The sequence below is a fragment of the Bombus affinis genome, chromosome 7 (genome assembly GCF_024516045.1).
Source record: "Bombus affinis isolate iyBomAffi1 chromosome 7, iyBomAffi1.2, whole genome shotgun sequence".
NCBI lineage: Eukaryota > Metazoa > Arthropoda > Insecta > Hymenoptera > Apidae > Bombus > Bombus affinis.
The window spans coordinates 14223266-14240427 of record NC_066350.1 but is presented as its reverse complement, the minus strand read 5'-3'; the positions used below and the strand labels follow the sequence as shown (position 1 = coordinate 14240427).

General features: G+C 43.0%; 1 protein-coding gene across 2 annotated transcripts in view; it reads right to left on the bottom strand.

Moving 5' to 3' along the window:
• LOC126918216 (uncharacterized) overlaps positions 1–17162 on the bottom strand; it is a 42719-nt gene that overhangs the window by 4282 nt on the left and 21275 nt on the right. For both annotated transcript variants that reach the window (XM_050725905.1, XM_050725906.1), the window contains 2 exons: positions 13707–14128; positions 1–6498 (listed from right to left, as the gene is read on the bottom strand). The exon at positions 1–6498 is cut by the window's left edge and continues 4282 nt beyond it. In XM_050725905.1, the coding sequence (XP_050581862.1) occupies positions 6319–6498; positions 13707–14128 (602 nt within the window). In that variant the 3' untranslated portion in view covers positions 1–6318. The remainder of the gene's footprint in view (positions 6499–13706; positions 14129–17162) is intronic.

The window sequence follows — 17162 nt, the reverse complement described above, 5'->3', positions numbered from 1 at the left end:
AGGCGAGATCATTCACCGATCTACCCCGCAACGTAGACTGTTTTTGGTGATTTTCCGCGCTTTCGTTTTTGCCCTCTTCGAGCGTCCCTTTGCTCGCCCGCTTCGTTCGTAGTAAAAAGTTCGGTGGCGCGATCAGGAGAGGAGAAGAGGAAGAAAGGACGAGGCGTCGATATCTTTTGATCCTAAAGACGAAGATAAAAAGTAGAAAGAAGAGAGTCGATAAAAACGATAAAGAATAAGGCGAATAAAATAGCGAAGAAAATTAGAGCACGCCGGCCGTTGGTAGACCAGTTTGCTCGTCTTCGAGCGCGCCACCGGGAGATCATTGGAAAGTTTCGTTTTACAATTAATGATTACGATTACGAGCTAACACGTACAAGAGGGAATTAATCTTACGATTCACCAATTCATTTGGTTGAAACGAATTAAAAAAAGAAAAAGGAAAAAGCAGAGAGTAATAAAGGAGAGTAGGATTTAGATGGAAACTGGAAAGAGAGCGAGATGAAAACGAAACGAAACGACGAAAGAAACAAAATACGAGAGATACGGGATGCTCTCGATCCCGATACGAGAATCGAACACGTTTTCTCCGCCCTTAAACGGGGTCGTTCTCTCTCTTACTCCTGCGGAGGGCTAGGGGGATAATTGGCAAGGGGTGAAGGGATCGGGTACGTTATAATATTCATACGATTATTCGTTACAATAATCAGATATTTCATTAATAATTACGAGATCACAGTGACGCTTTGACGCGCGGGGATCTCGGATAGGCGGGCTGTTTCTATTCGACTTTAGCTATTTGGTTGGCCAGTTACTCGTTAGACTAGCCTTTCTTTTTATCTTCGATCTGATTGAGCTGATTGATTTCTGTTTGAACTCTTTGGACTGTTTTCTTTTCTTTTTTTTTTGTGATTTTCTTCGATGATCCAGAAAATTATTGGCTCGACTTATGAAGGATTTATTTCTTTGTTTCTTCTGTCGACTAAAACATGGCTCTCGGCTAACATCGATCGAAGAAATCGGCCAGTGGTCCTCGAGTAAAATTTGTAACAACGAGGTCGAAAAGGAAGAAATTCGTAACACAGCCTGCCCCCCACGATCCACATAGTCACAGTTGTAGCTTATATCTCAGCCTCGGCTGTCGTTCTCCGATTTATGTTAAAGTTTATTTATTTATGTTATGTTAAAGGAAAAATCATCATCTTCAAACGAGAAACACCTGCACATTTCCTTCTTCTTTCCGATCATTTTTTTTTCTTTCAAAAAACCTTTCTTTTGTTTCTCAATCGTTCATTCTCTTTCCGGGCTCACCATTTTGAGATACATCACTACCATTCTTTTATATCGCACAATATGCTACGAAATAGCATTTCGATAATAATATATATATCCAAATATACCATTTAAAATATATATATATATATTTATATATAAGTGTTTTCCATTATAATATATATACTTTTATTCATGTTTATTTATATAATTAATACGTTCTCAATATGGCTGACTACTACGCTACGTAAAAATGCTTCTATTAAGGGGAGGAGGATTGTTGGCTTTTTTTACCGTTTTTCTAAAGCGTGGTAAAGTTGAAACCAAAACATGAAAAGGAAAGTAATACGAAATGAACAGACGGCGGGTGGAAAGGATACCGTAAAGGAAACGGAAAAAAAAGTAGAGAACTAAAAAAAAAAACAAAGAGGCTCAGGGGACAATAGCAAATCGTAGACAGTTATGGTACTTTACGGCCCCACGAACAAGCGGCTATGTACATGCGTTTTTTCTTATTTCCTGTGGTCGCGTTTAATCTTAATCCCATGTGCTTGATTGGCTTATCGTTTGCTCGACTGGTAGTAATAGCTTCTATTTCGTTTTACTAATCGCGTTTTCCTCGGTTTCTATTTTATCTCTTTAATTGTTCTCTTTTACTCTGACTCTTAAACCTACAACGGGGCTATGTTTTGCACAGGGCAAAAATTTGTTCATGTTTTTCGGTGCTCTATTTCATTTTTTCCCCCTTTGCGCGTTGCGTTGGCAAACGTACGCGCAAAGAGGACGTAGGCAAAAATAAAAAAATGAAAGAACGCAAACGGAAAGAGAGAGATTTCATTAAGTATAGCCGCGGCGGTCTCAAAGGCCATCCCTGGGCGCTGATATCACCGCGATAATGCAGGGAACGAACAGGAAGGGAAAAAATATCTAATAAAAACGAAACAATATTTTGTGTTTAACTACGTGCATACGACGTTCACGTTCAAACTCTACTTCCTTTTCCTTTGGTCGGAATGCTAATATAGAAAGGTTTCGCGAGCGCGATGAGAGCCCTGTTCGCCGGCTCCCTTCTCACGACGCCAATGGCAATTACTATCTTATTACATCACAATTGTACGACGATCCTGCTCACTCTCGTGTTTACCCCCTCCTCGGGTAAATAGAGAGGAGAGAAGAAAACTCGATCGACAAAGAACTTAAACAGATTCTAGAAAACAAAGTAAACGACGAGAAAACCGGAGACAAGTTTCTGCTGAACCTCTAACAGAGTTTAACTACCATCGAACGAGGAGACGATTGGGGCAACACCGTGAAAAATCACGTCGAACAAAATGTCGTTCGAACTTCGAGCGATAATTCTTTATCGATCTAACGGAACACGATTAAACATGCGATACGACTTAACCATCTGTCAAACATACTATCGCCAATTAATTCAACCAAAAAGGAAGAACAAAAACGAACACACGTCGAACGCGTGGAAAAAATCACAGGGTGGAACGAAAGAAATGGTCGGCTCAGCACAGAACTTGTGCTCCCCAGAAACATGTTCGATGATTTCTGGCGATGAGTAGTCAGTGAAAAATACGTTATATTAAATTACTATTTTTACGACGAGAACATCAAACGACTCTAGGTAATCCGTCCGTCGAACTATTTCGAATTGGCCGGACGATGAACAGCAACGGTTTCCGTGAATACGTACTCGCGTTCACTTGGCTCACCTGTACGCGACCAATTGAAATTCTTCCTCGGAGAATCAATCAGACAATCATCCTTTCTTTCTGCACGCTTTCTTTCTAAAGGGTGTTCCCTCTTTATGCAGTAGCGTGTCTTTACTTTTCTCGTTTAGAGGGAAAAAATATACACGCTACCACGAAGAAGCATTCAGGCAGAGCTGATGGCTTCTGCTACATCTCTGTGCACTCGTTCATTCATTCGATAAACGACACACACCTCTCACGCGCGTTTCATCATTAGGACGAATGGCAGTATTAATTATCTCGCGAGAAATACGATCAACGCGAATACTCGTATAATCCTATTTAGACTTATATGAATACGTTTTTATCTATAAATAAATACTACTATATTCTCTACACACTGGAATACTTTGACAGAGAACGTCATGAAATCTTATCTATTATCTAAAGTGGAAGAAAAAATGGGCAAACAAACAATAATAAAAAATAATAATATTAATAATAATATAATAATAATAATAATAATTGTAATAAAAATATTGATAATTATATGTATATTATACATAATTATATATGTATAATATGTATATAATTAAAAAAATAGATATATAAAAAAGGAGAAGTCTTTACTCGGGAGATAGAGACAGAGAGACAGATAGAACGGTCCACGGGAATACACTATCGTATCGACAGCCTTATGATGATTTTGGTTTCATCCCGTTCGAGACTCTCAGCACGAGGCCCGAAACAGGGATACTCTAACTATCCTTTAATTATAAATTCCACTTTCAGCTTCCTACGAACGTTCGCGCCAATTTTGGCGGGACGCGGCATGGAATCGCGAATATACGAGACAACCAAAACCTAAATACACGCTAATTAACGAGATCAAACAAAAGATGGTCGTTCAAAGAACACAGAATCGTGAAAATCTATGAATAACGAGATAGAAGAGGAAAATAAGAGCAGAAGAAAGGATAAGTGAAATAGAGGGAAGAGAATGAGATTGTTTAAAAAAAATGGAAATGACGAGACGCGAGCGTCGATCATCAAGAGAAAAGCGTAAACGTTACGGCGAAAGACACTGTGAGCAGATGAAGAAGAAGAAGAAAAAGAAAAATGAGAAAAATATGTGGAATATGGAACGAAAGATAGTAGAGAAAGATAGAAAAAAATGACACACACAGGAGCAAAGGGTGAGAAATCCTTTGTCACGAGTGCCATGAAGGGCGTCCTTCGTGGAGGAGGGCGCCACTAAGAGCTAAGCTACCGGAGATCATTCGAAAACTGTCCACGGGACACGCAGCTAGCCAATTAAGATGCTGCGATCCTCGATCTATCGATTATCTACTTTAATTATTAAATGTCGACTTATTTACTGAATTTTAATTATTTTAGTTAAATCCTCTATACAATTACAATACGTTGCTCCCCTCTTCACGTTACATGTCCTCGTCCGTTTCCCTACCTGCTCAATCGCGTATCTTATCTTTTCTTCTTCTCTTTATTCTCTTTGAGTTTTTCTTCTCATAGTATTATTTCTTTTTTTTTTTGTTCTTTTACTTTTGGAATATACTGAGAGAGAGAGTTAGAGAGAAAGAGAGAGAGAAACTCCCCTTGAAAATCTTTCTATGTACAGATGATTCGACCATCGCCATGAACGTCCAGCGATATCGATCGTAATCCACGGTCGTTGTTCTTCAAAAATCGTAATTAATCGACCCTTGAATCGATCAATTCCGAATACTTTAAATCGCCTGAATCAAATTGTCGACAAATGTGTCTTGGCAGACTTCTCTATCCTTTTGCCATCTTTTTCTCCTCGAGGATCATCGACCGCTCGCGGAACGACATGGCGCGGTATCATGATATCTCAGATAGAGTTCTGCCTTGCCTGTATCGGCTAGGTAACCGCGTTATCTACAAGCCACGTCAAAATACTTCCTACCGACGGGAACGGAACAGAGAGATGTCTTACGAGTAACGAGAAATTAAGCAAATGCACGATAAAAAAAGGAAAAAAACACAGACGAAGAAGAGCAAAGTGAGATTGTACGGAGAAACGAAAATGTCCATGTCTACTCTGTTCCGTTCCCGTGATCACACTACTTTATTTAATTTTTTTTATTTTATATCAGTAATGAGATCATCATTTGATTATTGGGTTAAGTCCTCTTTGGATCTCGTCCTTACCTCCCCGTCACCCTCACCAAGACCAGTGTCACAATGCGATCGTCACCTTCGCTATTCGTTCTATTCGAATAATATCTGTAAATTCACCCGGGAGAAATATATATATATAATAATATATATAATAATTAATATATATATAATAATATATATATAATAACCAATATATATATATGTATATATTTATATTATCTTCTTAACTTTCTACCATGCAACATAACCTAAAGGCGAACGATCGGCATGATCGAACGAACAGTCGGTGTTCGATAATACACGTCGATCGCTGCCGCGGGCGAGAATGCACCTGGGAATCGATGTTGTATCCCGAGTCCATCGCGCGACGATCACGCGGAAGATGAACTCTCTCGAGCAAGATGATACTAACTATAGCTCTAAGTAACCGTGAGCTTGACCGATGTCGATGCGGAACATTAAAAGATCAAAATCAAAAAGACAAATCAAAAAGAACACAGACTCTAGATGCGAGTCTTTGTTCATCGTCGAGGCAGAGTTACTCGAATGTACGCGACATCGGTCTCCTTTTTACATCGAATCATCGTCAAACAACAAACATCAGAGAAGTATGAAATGGTACTTGGCTTCAGATAACTCTGACTCCTTGACAAGTAACGAGTTGACAAGCTCCGCCTTCGTCGTCCTCGTCATCCTCGTCGTCGATACCGCTATCTATACCTCCGTATTCGTCGAATTCTTCGACTTCCTCCTCCTCGTCCTCCTCATCCTCCGAGTATTCATCCTCGCTCGAAACATCACCATCGACAGGACGAGGACGATATAGCATTAGTGCACTCTCGACCGCGGAAGGCGATAGACACGCATACATAGAAAATAAATCGTACAAGATATCGCGTTGGATATTCCGGTAGGACGTCCAGCGGGAATCGTCCAAGCAGAGCCCTTCCTGCTGGCTAGGCATCGGTCTTTCGACCATCGAATAATCGATACCGGGCGATGGTATTCGGACGCACGTGGTGCGTGTAACGGGCCAGGAAGGAACAGCTGCTGGTTTACCAAGTAGCGACAGGTCGTACTGGTTGTCCCTGATGTGGCTCCAAGCTTGGGTAATCGTTCTTCGAGTTCTCGAAGCATCGTAGTCGTTTGTCGTGACGACGAAACGACAATTCTGTTGCGCCTATCGAAGACGAGAGACCAACCTCCATCCGAGATACAGGGCCACCGTCGTCCACAAGGTCTCGCGGAGAGGAGCTGGGATAAGCAACGACAGGAAGCTGTCGGTGGATCCGCTCGTGTTGTTCGTGTTTGCGAAGCTTGGGTTCATCGCGCTCAGTCGAGACTTCTCGATCTCGGCGGCCTGCAACACAGCAGAGAAACGATCTGAGTATTCCATCAGATTTAGTTTTATTGCTGTATAGTTTGCTACAAGTACTATATTGGTAGTGCTATACTATAACTTCCCTCTATAAGATCCTAAAGTTATATAGATACAGTTTCAAAAAGGAAAAAAGATCGCTGCAATTAAGCCGACACTACTACATAGTAGGACAGATTACAGAATTTGAGGAAGGAAGTAAGTTTAAGAAAGACACAACGTTCTCCGTAGAACCTCGATAAGAGGAACTCGACGAGCTGTCGTGTTTCTGTTGGAGCAAGAATCACAGGAAAATGGGGTGGGCCAAAGAAAGACGGGGTTCGGGCTAAGGCTCCTCTAATTGGGAGTGTCCTAATTGGACGGAATTACCGTCGATTCGACACTCCTTGCGGCTAAGCCTCCGGCGTAGAGAAAGCACCGCGCTCTTTTTATCGAGTTCTCTGTGCCTGATCCCTTCGAATTTACACGAGAAGACGAGAGACGCTCGGGGGGAACACGACGCCGCCGATTAAGGTCCACCGAGCTCCCTCGGGAATAGCGGCGCCACTTGCGCGAAACACAAATCGCGGCCAGGAGCGCATTAATACCGGTTAATTGTCAATTAATTTCCGCTTTGAAGAATTTCCACTGAGGAACAATTGGCCTGCGAAACTTTCCTCGCTTAAGAATCCGTGTCTCCCATCCCCCTAAACCCTTCTCGAACACAAAGGTCTTCGTTATAACTTGCACGGAACGCTTCATTACGCAATTAGTCATCAGGGAATGAAATCAGCGCGACAAAGGTTATCGATATTCTTCTAGCAATTCAATTCACTCTTTCTCCTTACGATCGATTGTTTCATCCAAAGGAAATTTCGTTTTATTGAAATATTAATCACCTCGAGAGATCGGAGATTCGCGTCAAACTCTCTGGGTCTGATAAGCACCACGATAATATATCCCGCCAGCGATAATTCCGCTTTCTCTATATCTGCTGGGCGAATATTTGCCGGCCAGTGTATCTTCCCCATTCCAAGAGAGTGGAGGGTGAAAGGGAGATTTCCTCTCTGTTTCCTCGATCACACCCGCAGTCCGCAGAGTGCGCGCGCGCGACTTCCGATCCTCGTTTCGTCTTAATCCACTCGTGGTGGCCGGACGTGCAATAATAAACGGCGAGAAACAGGGGGTGAGCTCAATCTCCGTGAGCAGAGGCTTTTATGGGGGGATGGCCCCATAATATCTGGTCATCGTCGGCTTCGATCCGCCCCAATACAACTTTCCTTCGTCCCTCTACGTGAACCGGCGGATAGAAAAACACTCGGGCCGAGTGTTGCCTCGTCGCGAGGAAAGAGATTACGCGGCGAATGAAGAGGGTGCGAGCGAGAGAAGTAGAAAGGCGTCGCATTAAGAAAGAATTATGGTCTATGGACTCTTCTCGTGGGAGTCCTCCTCGTCAATTAATAGTATCCCTTCCCTTCCCTCTACTCGTTCAAACGTCTTCCCCTCTTTCTATCGCGATCTTTTCTCGAGCTCTGTCAGCTGAATTTCCTTTTACTTCGAATCGTTTTCACACTCTAGGGAAGTGTGAAGCCGAACGAACGTTTCATGCGCCTTGTCCGTTATCATCGAACCAGCTGCGACTCGAAACTTTCTCTCCCAACGACTACACAGGCGTATGGAAAGATGGCGAGCAGGTTTTATTGCTTCGGGCCCGGAAGAGAACGCCCTGAACCGCTTGAGCAACGCGCGCGGTTTCGCTCGAGCTTCGTTCACCGTTTAAACGCGGAATTTATGCGCGACCTGGTCGCCAGGATTACGTTGTCGGTGTTTATCGTTGCCGAGACGGTAAATTTTAATTGTTCGTGGCAGCCGGTTGCGCAACTGGCTAAATATCGTTGCTGCAACCTCCTCTTTTCTCCGCTTTTCCGCTCGTTCGGGAACGCGTTACACCGCGCGGTTGATTTAATGCGAGGATTAGAGAAGGCTGGCAACTTTAATTCAAGTAGTGCGATGATTAATAATTCAGCGAACAGGAAACGTACGGACCAACCGTTTTCTGTAGATTTAATACGCAAGACGATACCGTCCATTCTGAAGGAACGTGATACAGATTTAATTAAACTTCCTGCTTTGTTGCGTCGCACATCTTCTTCGACGAAGCTCTATGGCTTTGGAAGAATGGTCTTAACAAACGGAAGAAACTTTCTGTCTCGCTATAGAAAAAAAAAGTTGCTTTACTAAATGGCCAATCCACGAGTTAATTTAAATATGTATATTCTATCGGATAATGAATTATAATAAATAAATACAAATGGAAAAAAGGAAATTTCCTTCGCTACTATAACTTCACGATTAACAATACAAACTTGAATGTTCTCGAATTCCATGGAATGATCCAAATCAACAAACGGTAGGCAACGTCTCTCCGTGAAAGAACATTACATCTACGTTCCGCCAAAAAATTCATCAAAATTAGATTAAACCCTGACAATAATAACATTTCAATGGAAAACGAACAGCAACGTCATCAACTATTGGAGATCGGGATATTGAGCGGTGTAATTGCGCAGCTCACAATGAAAATAGCCATTCGGATGGACGTTTCGGTAAGCCGCGTAAGAAAACGTTCACGGGCAACTGAGATTTGCGGTCTGAACATCGAGGCAACCTGAGTAGCAAATGCGCAACGCACCATGGGCGATGAAATCCTCGCTACGATTCGATCTTGGCGAATACTTTGAAAGATGGTGGAAATATGACGTGAATCGTAAGACGAAGCGGTCGATCGCGTGCTTCGGAAGGAACTCATCGATTATGTAGCCAAGAGCAACGGCAAGAAGAGTGGACAGAATGTTCTTGCTAGATCGACCAAGGGATCCGTCATGCCACCGAGTGTCTAATGTATCAATTTGCGCGTCTATCGTTTGAATAACTGATAAATACCGACGGGACGTTCCATTAACTGCGCCATGGTTAAATCAGACTTCGAGGAAATCTAAGCTAAGCTAAAAGCGGGAGGAATATTTTATCGTGTCGATGAAGCAATTTTCTTCGTGCTACCGCGAATGGCTTCGACAGGCCTTCTAGGAACGAAAGATTGCGGAATACTTGGATGTCTGGCCCGTGTGATTAACCCTTGGAATAAAATTGCTCCATATTTGTATCTCTCTTTCTTTTCTAATTTTTTAAACTTCCAATATCTGTATTCGTTACGGTTACCAATGAGAATTTCGAGATTAGGAGTAATAATTGATATTTTTCACATTTCTCTAAACTCGTATTAAGAATTCATATTTTTATGCGCCAATTCATAGAATAAAGAAATAGTTTCCATGAATAATAAATCACGAAGAGGTTGGCGAGTAATGCGAAGAAGAGATCGAGAGATCGCGAGCAAAGGAGAAGAGAGCAAAGAGGGCTCACGATTGCACGAGATAATTGAAGATAATTTTCTCGGCCCGTGGCCACGGCTCGTGCTGCCATGCCCACTTAACTTTCACGTAAGGGGATGTGACCACTTAGCCGTTACATGCTCGCTTACTCTCCATGCATATGTAAAACGTTGCGTTCGCATGACGAATGGGGAACGAACGGGGATCGCGTTTGTAAGTTACATTCGACCACGCGTTTCTCCGATCGACTCAGCTTCCTTCTGCACCAAGAAACCCGCGAAAGGTCGGAGGGACGCGACGACATCCGGTAAAAGCAATTTTCAGGGGTCGATAAGTCAATGCCTATCGAGTCGCGGATAAAAACGTAGGTACAAGCATGTCGTGATCGAAGTTACACCAAGCTCAATTATATTATAATCACTTCTAATCTTGAATCTTGCTTCGTACCGATAAAATGACATAAGATTTGCGATAAACGAATTATCGAAGAGCAATGTATAGATAACGGAACAACTAGCCTTAGGCTTAGAACCAGTCGTTTAAAACTAGTCCATGAACATTTAATGAAGGAAACATAGCGTAACCTTTGCAGCTACGATCCATACTTATGTCAGCGCCATCGTATAAAATATGAGACATCATAAAACTACGGAAGAGACATCAATCTCCGCGAGCAAATTGAATTACTTCAACGTAAAATAAAAGCACGACAATTTCATCACGGAGGGAAGAAAATCTGTAATTAAAGTCAAGAGAAAACAAAACAACATTTACTCTTTAATTTCATATATCGAAAACGCGAGACTTCATCACGTCGTAGTGAATATCGCTCAATCCAACTAAGCAAGAGTAAACGAAAAAAAAGAGCCAGGTCTATAAGACACAAATAAGACACGAATCTACCCTGTACACATAGAACAGAGGAGATACAGGAACATCTCATCTCTGCCCCATCGACAGATTAATCTGACACTTCGATTCCCCAAGAGGGAGGAACGCAAACACCATGCCGGGGATTCCGTAGAGACAATTCCCCCGGCGGAGAATTCGCCACGATTCGTATTATCAACAAGCCTCGGGTCCTCGAGTTACCGAGCCGATCGGTATCCGATCCTCGAACGCGACGCGCAAGATTTCTTCAATTTCACGGATCCGTTCGCCCCCTTCAATTACCACCACTTAACCAGCAATAATTAGACGTTGTGGGATTGGGTATCACGCTGACGCGGACCTTTAAAGCGAATAAAGTCGAGACGAGGGATAAAAGAAGGGAACGCCCTTCCGGCTTGTTCATCTTTTTCTCCGTCTCTCTGCTTTTTAGATGGATCGTTCTTTACTGCTCTTGGCTCCTTCCTCTCGATCGGCCGCGGCAAATCACGGGGAATCTCGTAAAATCGTGAAAGGCCTGTGCCTTTCCTCCGAGCTTCGGCGACGTGCGTAAGTGAAAAGAACGACCGACCGTAATAATCGTTGCCGCAGAAACCATTCTCTTCCTCTCGCGAGAGACGATTCCATGATTACTAGGGTTTAGATCTGTTTTTATGTTCGTTTATGCTTGTCTATTAGGTCCAAATCGCTATGCTTCTTATCTAGACTGTGAAGGAGATTGAGTACAGTAAAACTTCGCTAATGTAAAGTTCATTTATTCTAACGAAATTCCAGTTAGCGCGTGATTAAAGGAATTCCTAGATGACTTCACTTATCTAAAAGGAAGATAATAAGATTGGTAAACTTTTATTGTATGTACTCTAATTATACGTAAACTATTTGTCCACTGAAGGTTCATATAGGTGGAGTTTCTGTAATCTAAGTAACGTAAGAGATGACCAGCACTCGTAAATATACTAAAACGATAAAATATACTAAAACTATAAAATACTTTTTTTCATAAGAGTATTCCTTCGACAGGGGAAAAAACTACTCTCAGGAAATATTTGACGCGGATTACATGGGACGCGCATCGATCGTGAAATTCAATCCAATTCTAATAAATCTACGATGGACTTTCGCATCGATAGGCGATCTTCCGTAATTCGTTTGCGAGTGTCCGCGAGCAATTTCATCTGGGCTGGGTGTAAAAATGGAATTCTGCCATAAAACCGTCCGATGTCCTATTTCTCTCACCTGTCTGTCCGGGACAAACAACCGGCAACCACTCGTAAAATCAGTGGGACATCGTTCCGAGGCCGTCGATACATATTAGATCGAGTGATCAAAAGAGACAGGAAATGGAGAAGGTAAAGCGGGTGAGACGGTGATGAAGTGGCGGCTACGCGCAGGGTCGTACACACTGGGAGCAATACTAGACGTCTTAACGGTAGCGGGCAGATATTTATTGCGCCCATGGGACGCCGTCGGTAGCACCGATATAACTAAATTCGCGTTTATGACCCTGGCTTGACCCACTCCAGCCGCCAATTTCTCTCCTTTCTTCCGCAAACCAGCGAGAAAGAGAGAGAGAGAGAGAAAGAGAAAGAAACCGCGACGAAATGAGAGACACTGAATCATTCGTGGGACCATTAAATCGTGGATATCGCGACCATGGCACGGGGGATTCTTTCATCGGTCAAATCGATTTTCGGGAATTGATGTTGCTCCACGTAAGTAGAAATGTATCGAATTTTATGTGGGAAGAAAATTATATGAGCTCCGCAGCGAGTAAACCGATCGACTACTTTTTATTAATTTCTTAATTTCATAAAAATGTTTTAATTAACTTTGCTGTCCTCCTCCTTATTTTTTCACGTTCGCATCTCTTCAGGGATCCTCTCTTTTGGGACTATTTCACCCATAAAAAGCCTGGAATACGCAAAACCAAATATTTAAAATTTATGTATCTACTGATTTGCTAATATTCATTGAAATATAATGTCCATTTTCGGTTATGTAGAACCAAGGGCAGCGGGGTTAAAAAGCAATTCTGTTATTGAAATTTCTGATTAAAAAATAACTCCGTTAACCGGTTGAAGAATTTAGCATTGCGTTGAAATATGGTTAAATTGAAACGTTAGATACATAATACCCTGAGAATGTGAATATAATAGTAAAAAAATGTTGGAGTTATGTACGGTAAGCTACGAGAGGGTGAATAGGATAAAATTAATTTAGGAATTGAGGGCGTAAAAATGCCGAGGGGGTAGGCGAATTTTATTTTAAGGCTTCCCTTTTTGGCATCTGCGTATTCCGGCGGTTTTATAACAGTCACGCTACAAGGGTGACTTTATGACGAGTGAAAAAGTATCACGCGGGGGTGGATGCGATTGTGACAGGGATCTCGCAACGCAATTATTTTTACGCCGCGCACTTCGCACCTGTACTCTTCGCGTCGTAAACACTTGGCGTTACGCTCGCGTTGGCGATAAGCTCGGCATTCAACCGCGAAAACTTGAAAACAATAGAGCCATCCTGAGCTTTCCCTTTTTTTAGCGTCAAAAAATCAATATTGCATTTCGAGCTTCTTGATAAATATCTTTCTGTAGTATTTTCAGATCTTTACGAGATGTAATTTTGCAGTACTACGGTTGTCTTAAAAATGACTTAAAAATACAGAAAGAATAAGAAACAAACATCTTTTATAGATAGAAACTTAATCGCGCAACTCCATCTTTGCACAAACTTGTTAATTTTAATGTCAGAGCGCGTATCGTACTTAACTTCTCAGAAATCAAACAATTTATCTAGACGAAGTTCGTCGGTTTAACTGCAACGTTACAACAGTGTGACTCTTACGTAACAACTATTACACGAAGATAAGTTCCACGAAAAGATTAAGTTACAGAACCTTCTGAATTATCACCCCGATTCGGCTAATCCACTGACCTTGGTCTTTGACGCGTGAAAATCGTCGGCGATGTTCCTGAGGTTGGCGCCTACGGTCGCCCAGTAACTTCCCTTGAAGGCCTGTCCAATGTGGCCGCAGCAGCACTTGCAAATTGATTTTACAGCGGATGTCTTCTTCACGGCCGCGGAGCTACCACCCTCTGAAGCAAGTCTGCGTCTTCGCGGTCGTGGCCTTGGGTTTGGCACCGGTGCCACATCGATCGTATCATTGTTAGATTCCGGAAACTGGAATGTCGCGTCCCTGGTTGGGCTGCTGGGCGCAGATACGGTCACCTGAGGCGCAGCGGGCGGAAGTTGCTCCACGGCAGACAACACCAAATCCGGCAACGGCATGCGAGCCAAATCCGAGTCCACCAGAACCATCGGATGCCGCTCGTCGCCCATTCGTCGTGGCAACCGATCTGAAGGACACAAGAAATTCGCTTAATTTCATTCGAGTTTTCTGGGTCCAAAATTTGTCAAGTATTATTTTGAAAAGAATTTATTCGTGAGAAAAATTGCGTTACTTTCTTCAAAGATTGGGTTAACTCTGATCTGGAGAGTACAGGAAATTCGTGTCACTTAATTGAAGGTTTGCTAATCCAGAAAATGTTTAAGAGTTAAAGTGAATTCGCCAATAAAGAAGATTGTTTCTTCTGTCTAGAAATCTATATTAAGCCCGATTTAATAAAGAAGGAAAATTGAATTTCAACGGGGGAAATTTAAGTGAAAGTTTATTAGTTTGAGATTTATACAAGCTATTTTATTTTTGAGACGACTGAAGATGATTTATCGGCGAAGAATGGATCGTTTCTTTTCTCAGGGTTGATATTAACCGCTTCATTCGAATCGATGCTAAATGTCTGTGAATATTACTATGACCTTTACAAATAACTACAGGATGACTTCGACTTTTTTGCTTCGTTGAAGATAAACGTACGATCGAGGATTAAACTTACTAAATCGTGCTTATCTCACGATCTACAAACGTATTTCTAAAATCCAACAATTCGAATGAAATGCCAACTTCAGCTAAATTTCGAGATATCGTGGCAACTGTCTAATCAACTTCGACCGCAATTTGTCAACTTTGCGAACCACATGCGCGCGTCGGGTTTCGTCGGCGTGTCCCATAAATCTCGCGCAAAATTCAGCCGGATAACCGAGCGCCGTACAAGATCGCCTTACGTGCGACCGTAAAGTTCAAACTTTCCTCGATCATCCGATAAGTACAAGCTCGACGATTCATCATCGCCGTTTCGATCGCTCCGAGCGATCTTTCCGACTGCCTACTGAAAACAGATGGCCGCCGCGATATCGTAATCGACGAAATACGCGGTCCAGCCGATTTGTATTCAGCGTATCTGGATTTACCATCGATAATTAATCGTGGCACAAAGGCAAACGTTGCGTCATACAATGGAAATGCTACGATCTACGCACGCATGACGGCCGCGCGCCTTGCTTATAAGGTTTAATGCCACGCTCTGGCTAGACAACGGTAAAGGCGACCACCGGGTTGCCCTGTAATGGTAACTAACGACATTGTTGGCTAATGATTGTCTGAAAATTTACAACGCTCCATACGATAGCCTTCGTTCCGTGATTTCGACATATCTAACCTACACACATATAGATGTACACGATATATACATAGAAAGTGCAAGGATATTGTCAACACGGATTATATACTGTACGTGATCGAGCGTTTCTTTGAAAAAACGGCAGAATTCAAAGGAAGAGAAGAAGTGGAAAAACGAAATAATCGAGGCTGAGTATGGTATCTGGCGGTCAGGAAACGCTTGATATCGGACTGCCGCACGGTGCGTCGGGATACGCGCGTGTTTCGCCACTTTTATCGCCGCCAGTAAGCCCGAAGAAGCGTTTTCCGATTGATAAGTGGCCACGCGCGTTTTACGTCTCTCGCGTCGACGCCAGATAAACGCAGTGTAATTCCGGCTGAGAGAACCGGTAAACAGAAATGTACTCGGTCGACCGCTTGACTCGCTTTTACGACGCCTCCGATAATTAAGAGCGGGACACCGAAGAGGGGTCAGGCCCCGTGGTAATTAGTTTTAACGAAGCCTTTTCGCTGGCTCGGCGGTTTCGTCGCGAGAGAGGGCCTAACGGTTTACTGTTTGTGCCAACTCCGAGACGCAGTAACGCGTTTTACGAACCGCGAAATGGTACTCGTAAACCGAGTGCAACTGGTTTTGGAATTTTCGGAGCGGGAACGTTATCTACCGCCACGGATGCCGAGGACGTAGTTAAATACCTTTGAGAAACAACGAGTTACTGCGTATCACGGAATCAGGTAAGACGCTCCGATCGCACCGTATCATGCGAACGCGTGAATAATCACGCTCGTATCAGTGACGTATACACCAGCTTCGTCTTTGCTTTGTCGGTTGTCGGTTAAACGCGTCTCTGTTCGCGGAACTTCCTTCGATAGATTTTGAGTTAGAGAAATCAGAATGTAAAACATAAAATCGACGATTAAAAGTAAATTCATAGAACACAACGTTAGCTCTTCTTTATTCTTCTTCGATCTTTTTCTCCCTTGAATGAACAAGAAAACCTATAATATTTTCAGGAAACGAAAGTAAGAATCTTTTACACATCTTTTTCGAGCTTCAAACAGTATCGAATAATAGACAATACGACCGAACAGAAACACGATTCAAAGGTTATAACAGGGTTACAGTGTATCGAGAATCCGATGGCATTTCAAGCTAACAAAAGGAAAGACCAGCAACCAAAGGCTAGGTACATAATCTCAACTTTCAACGGAGCAAAAATTTGCGAAAAAAACCATCTTTTCACGTCGATAACCGATACAATCATCCACCGACAAGCTATGAAATCCATCTTTTCATAAGCGAAGAACAGTTGGCGCCTGTGGGCTGCCAGAAACATTTAAGCGCGCGGATTTTTCGCGCGATGTTCGCCGCGTGCGCGTAAATCGAAGCCATGCGTGACAAAATAACAATTCCTCCGCGCCTCCGGCCGCCATTGTCTCAGGGACCGGTCGCAGTGGCGCGCGCGCGTGCGCCCTCGTGCGCTCGCGCGGTTGCATCCTTGACATTTCGAGTAAACGTCCGCGCTAGCATTCGCACGCGCACCACTATACTCAGGCCACACTCTCCTGAGGCTCTCTTTCGCTTGTGCAACCCGTACGCGCGCGCATCGGCCACACATCGTCGCCTACTCGCATCGAACTGCTCGATCGCGAAATCTCTAGCAAACGACAGGCTTTTCACCGCTTGCAAAACAACAGCTGCGCTTATCCGAACGTATCGACGGTCTCGCTTCGCTTTCTACCTCGCGATTTTCCTCGTAAAATGTCACTACACACACATGCCAATATGTATATTGGATGGAACACGAAGCTGGTGTGAACGCCAGCCTATTCCAAAACCGATTTATGTAACGATCTGTTGTAATTATCAATGCACG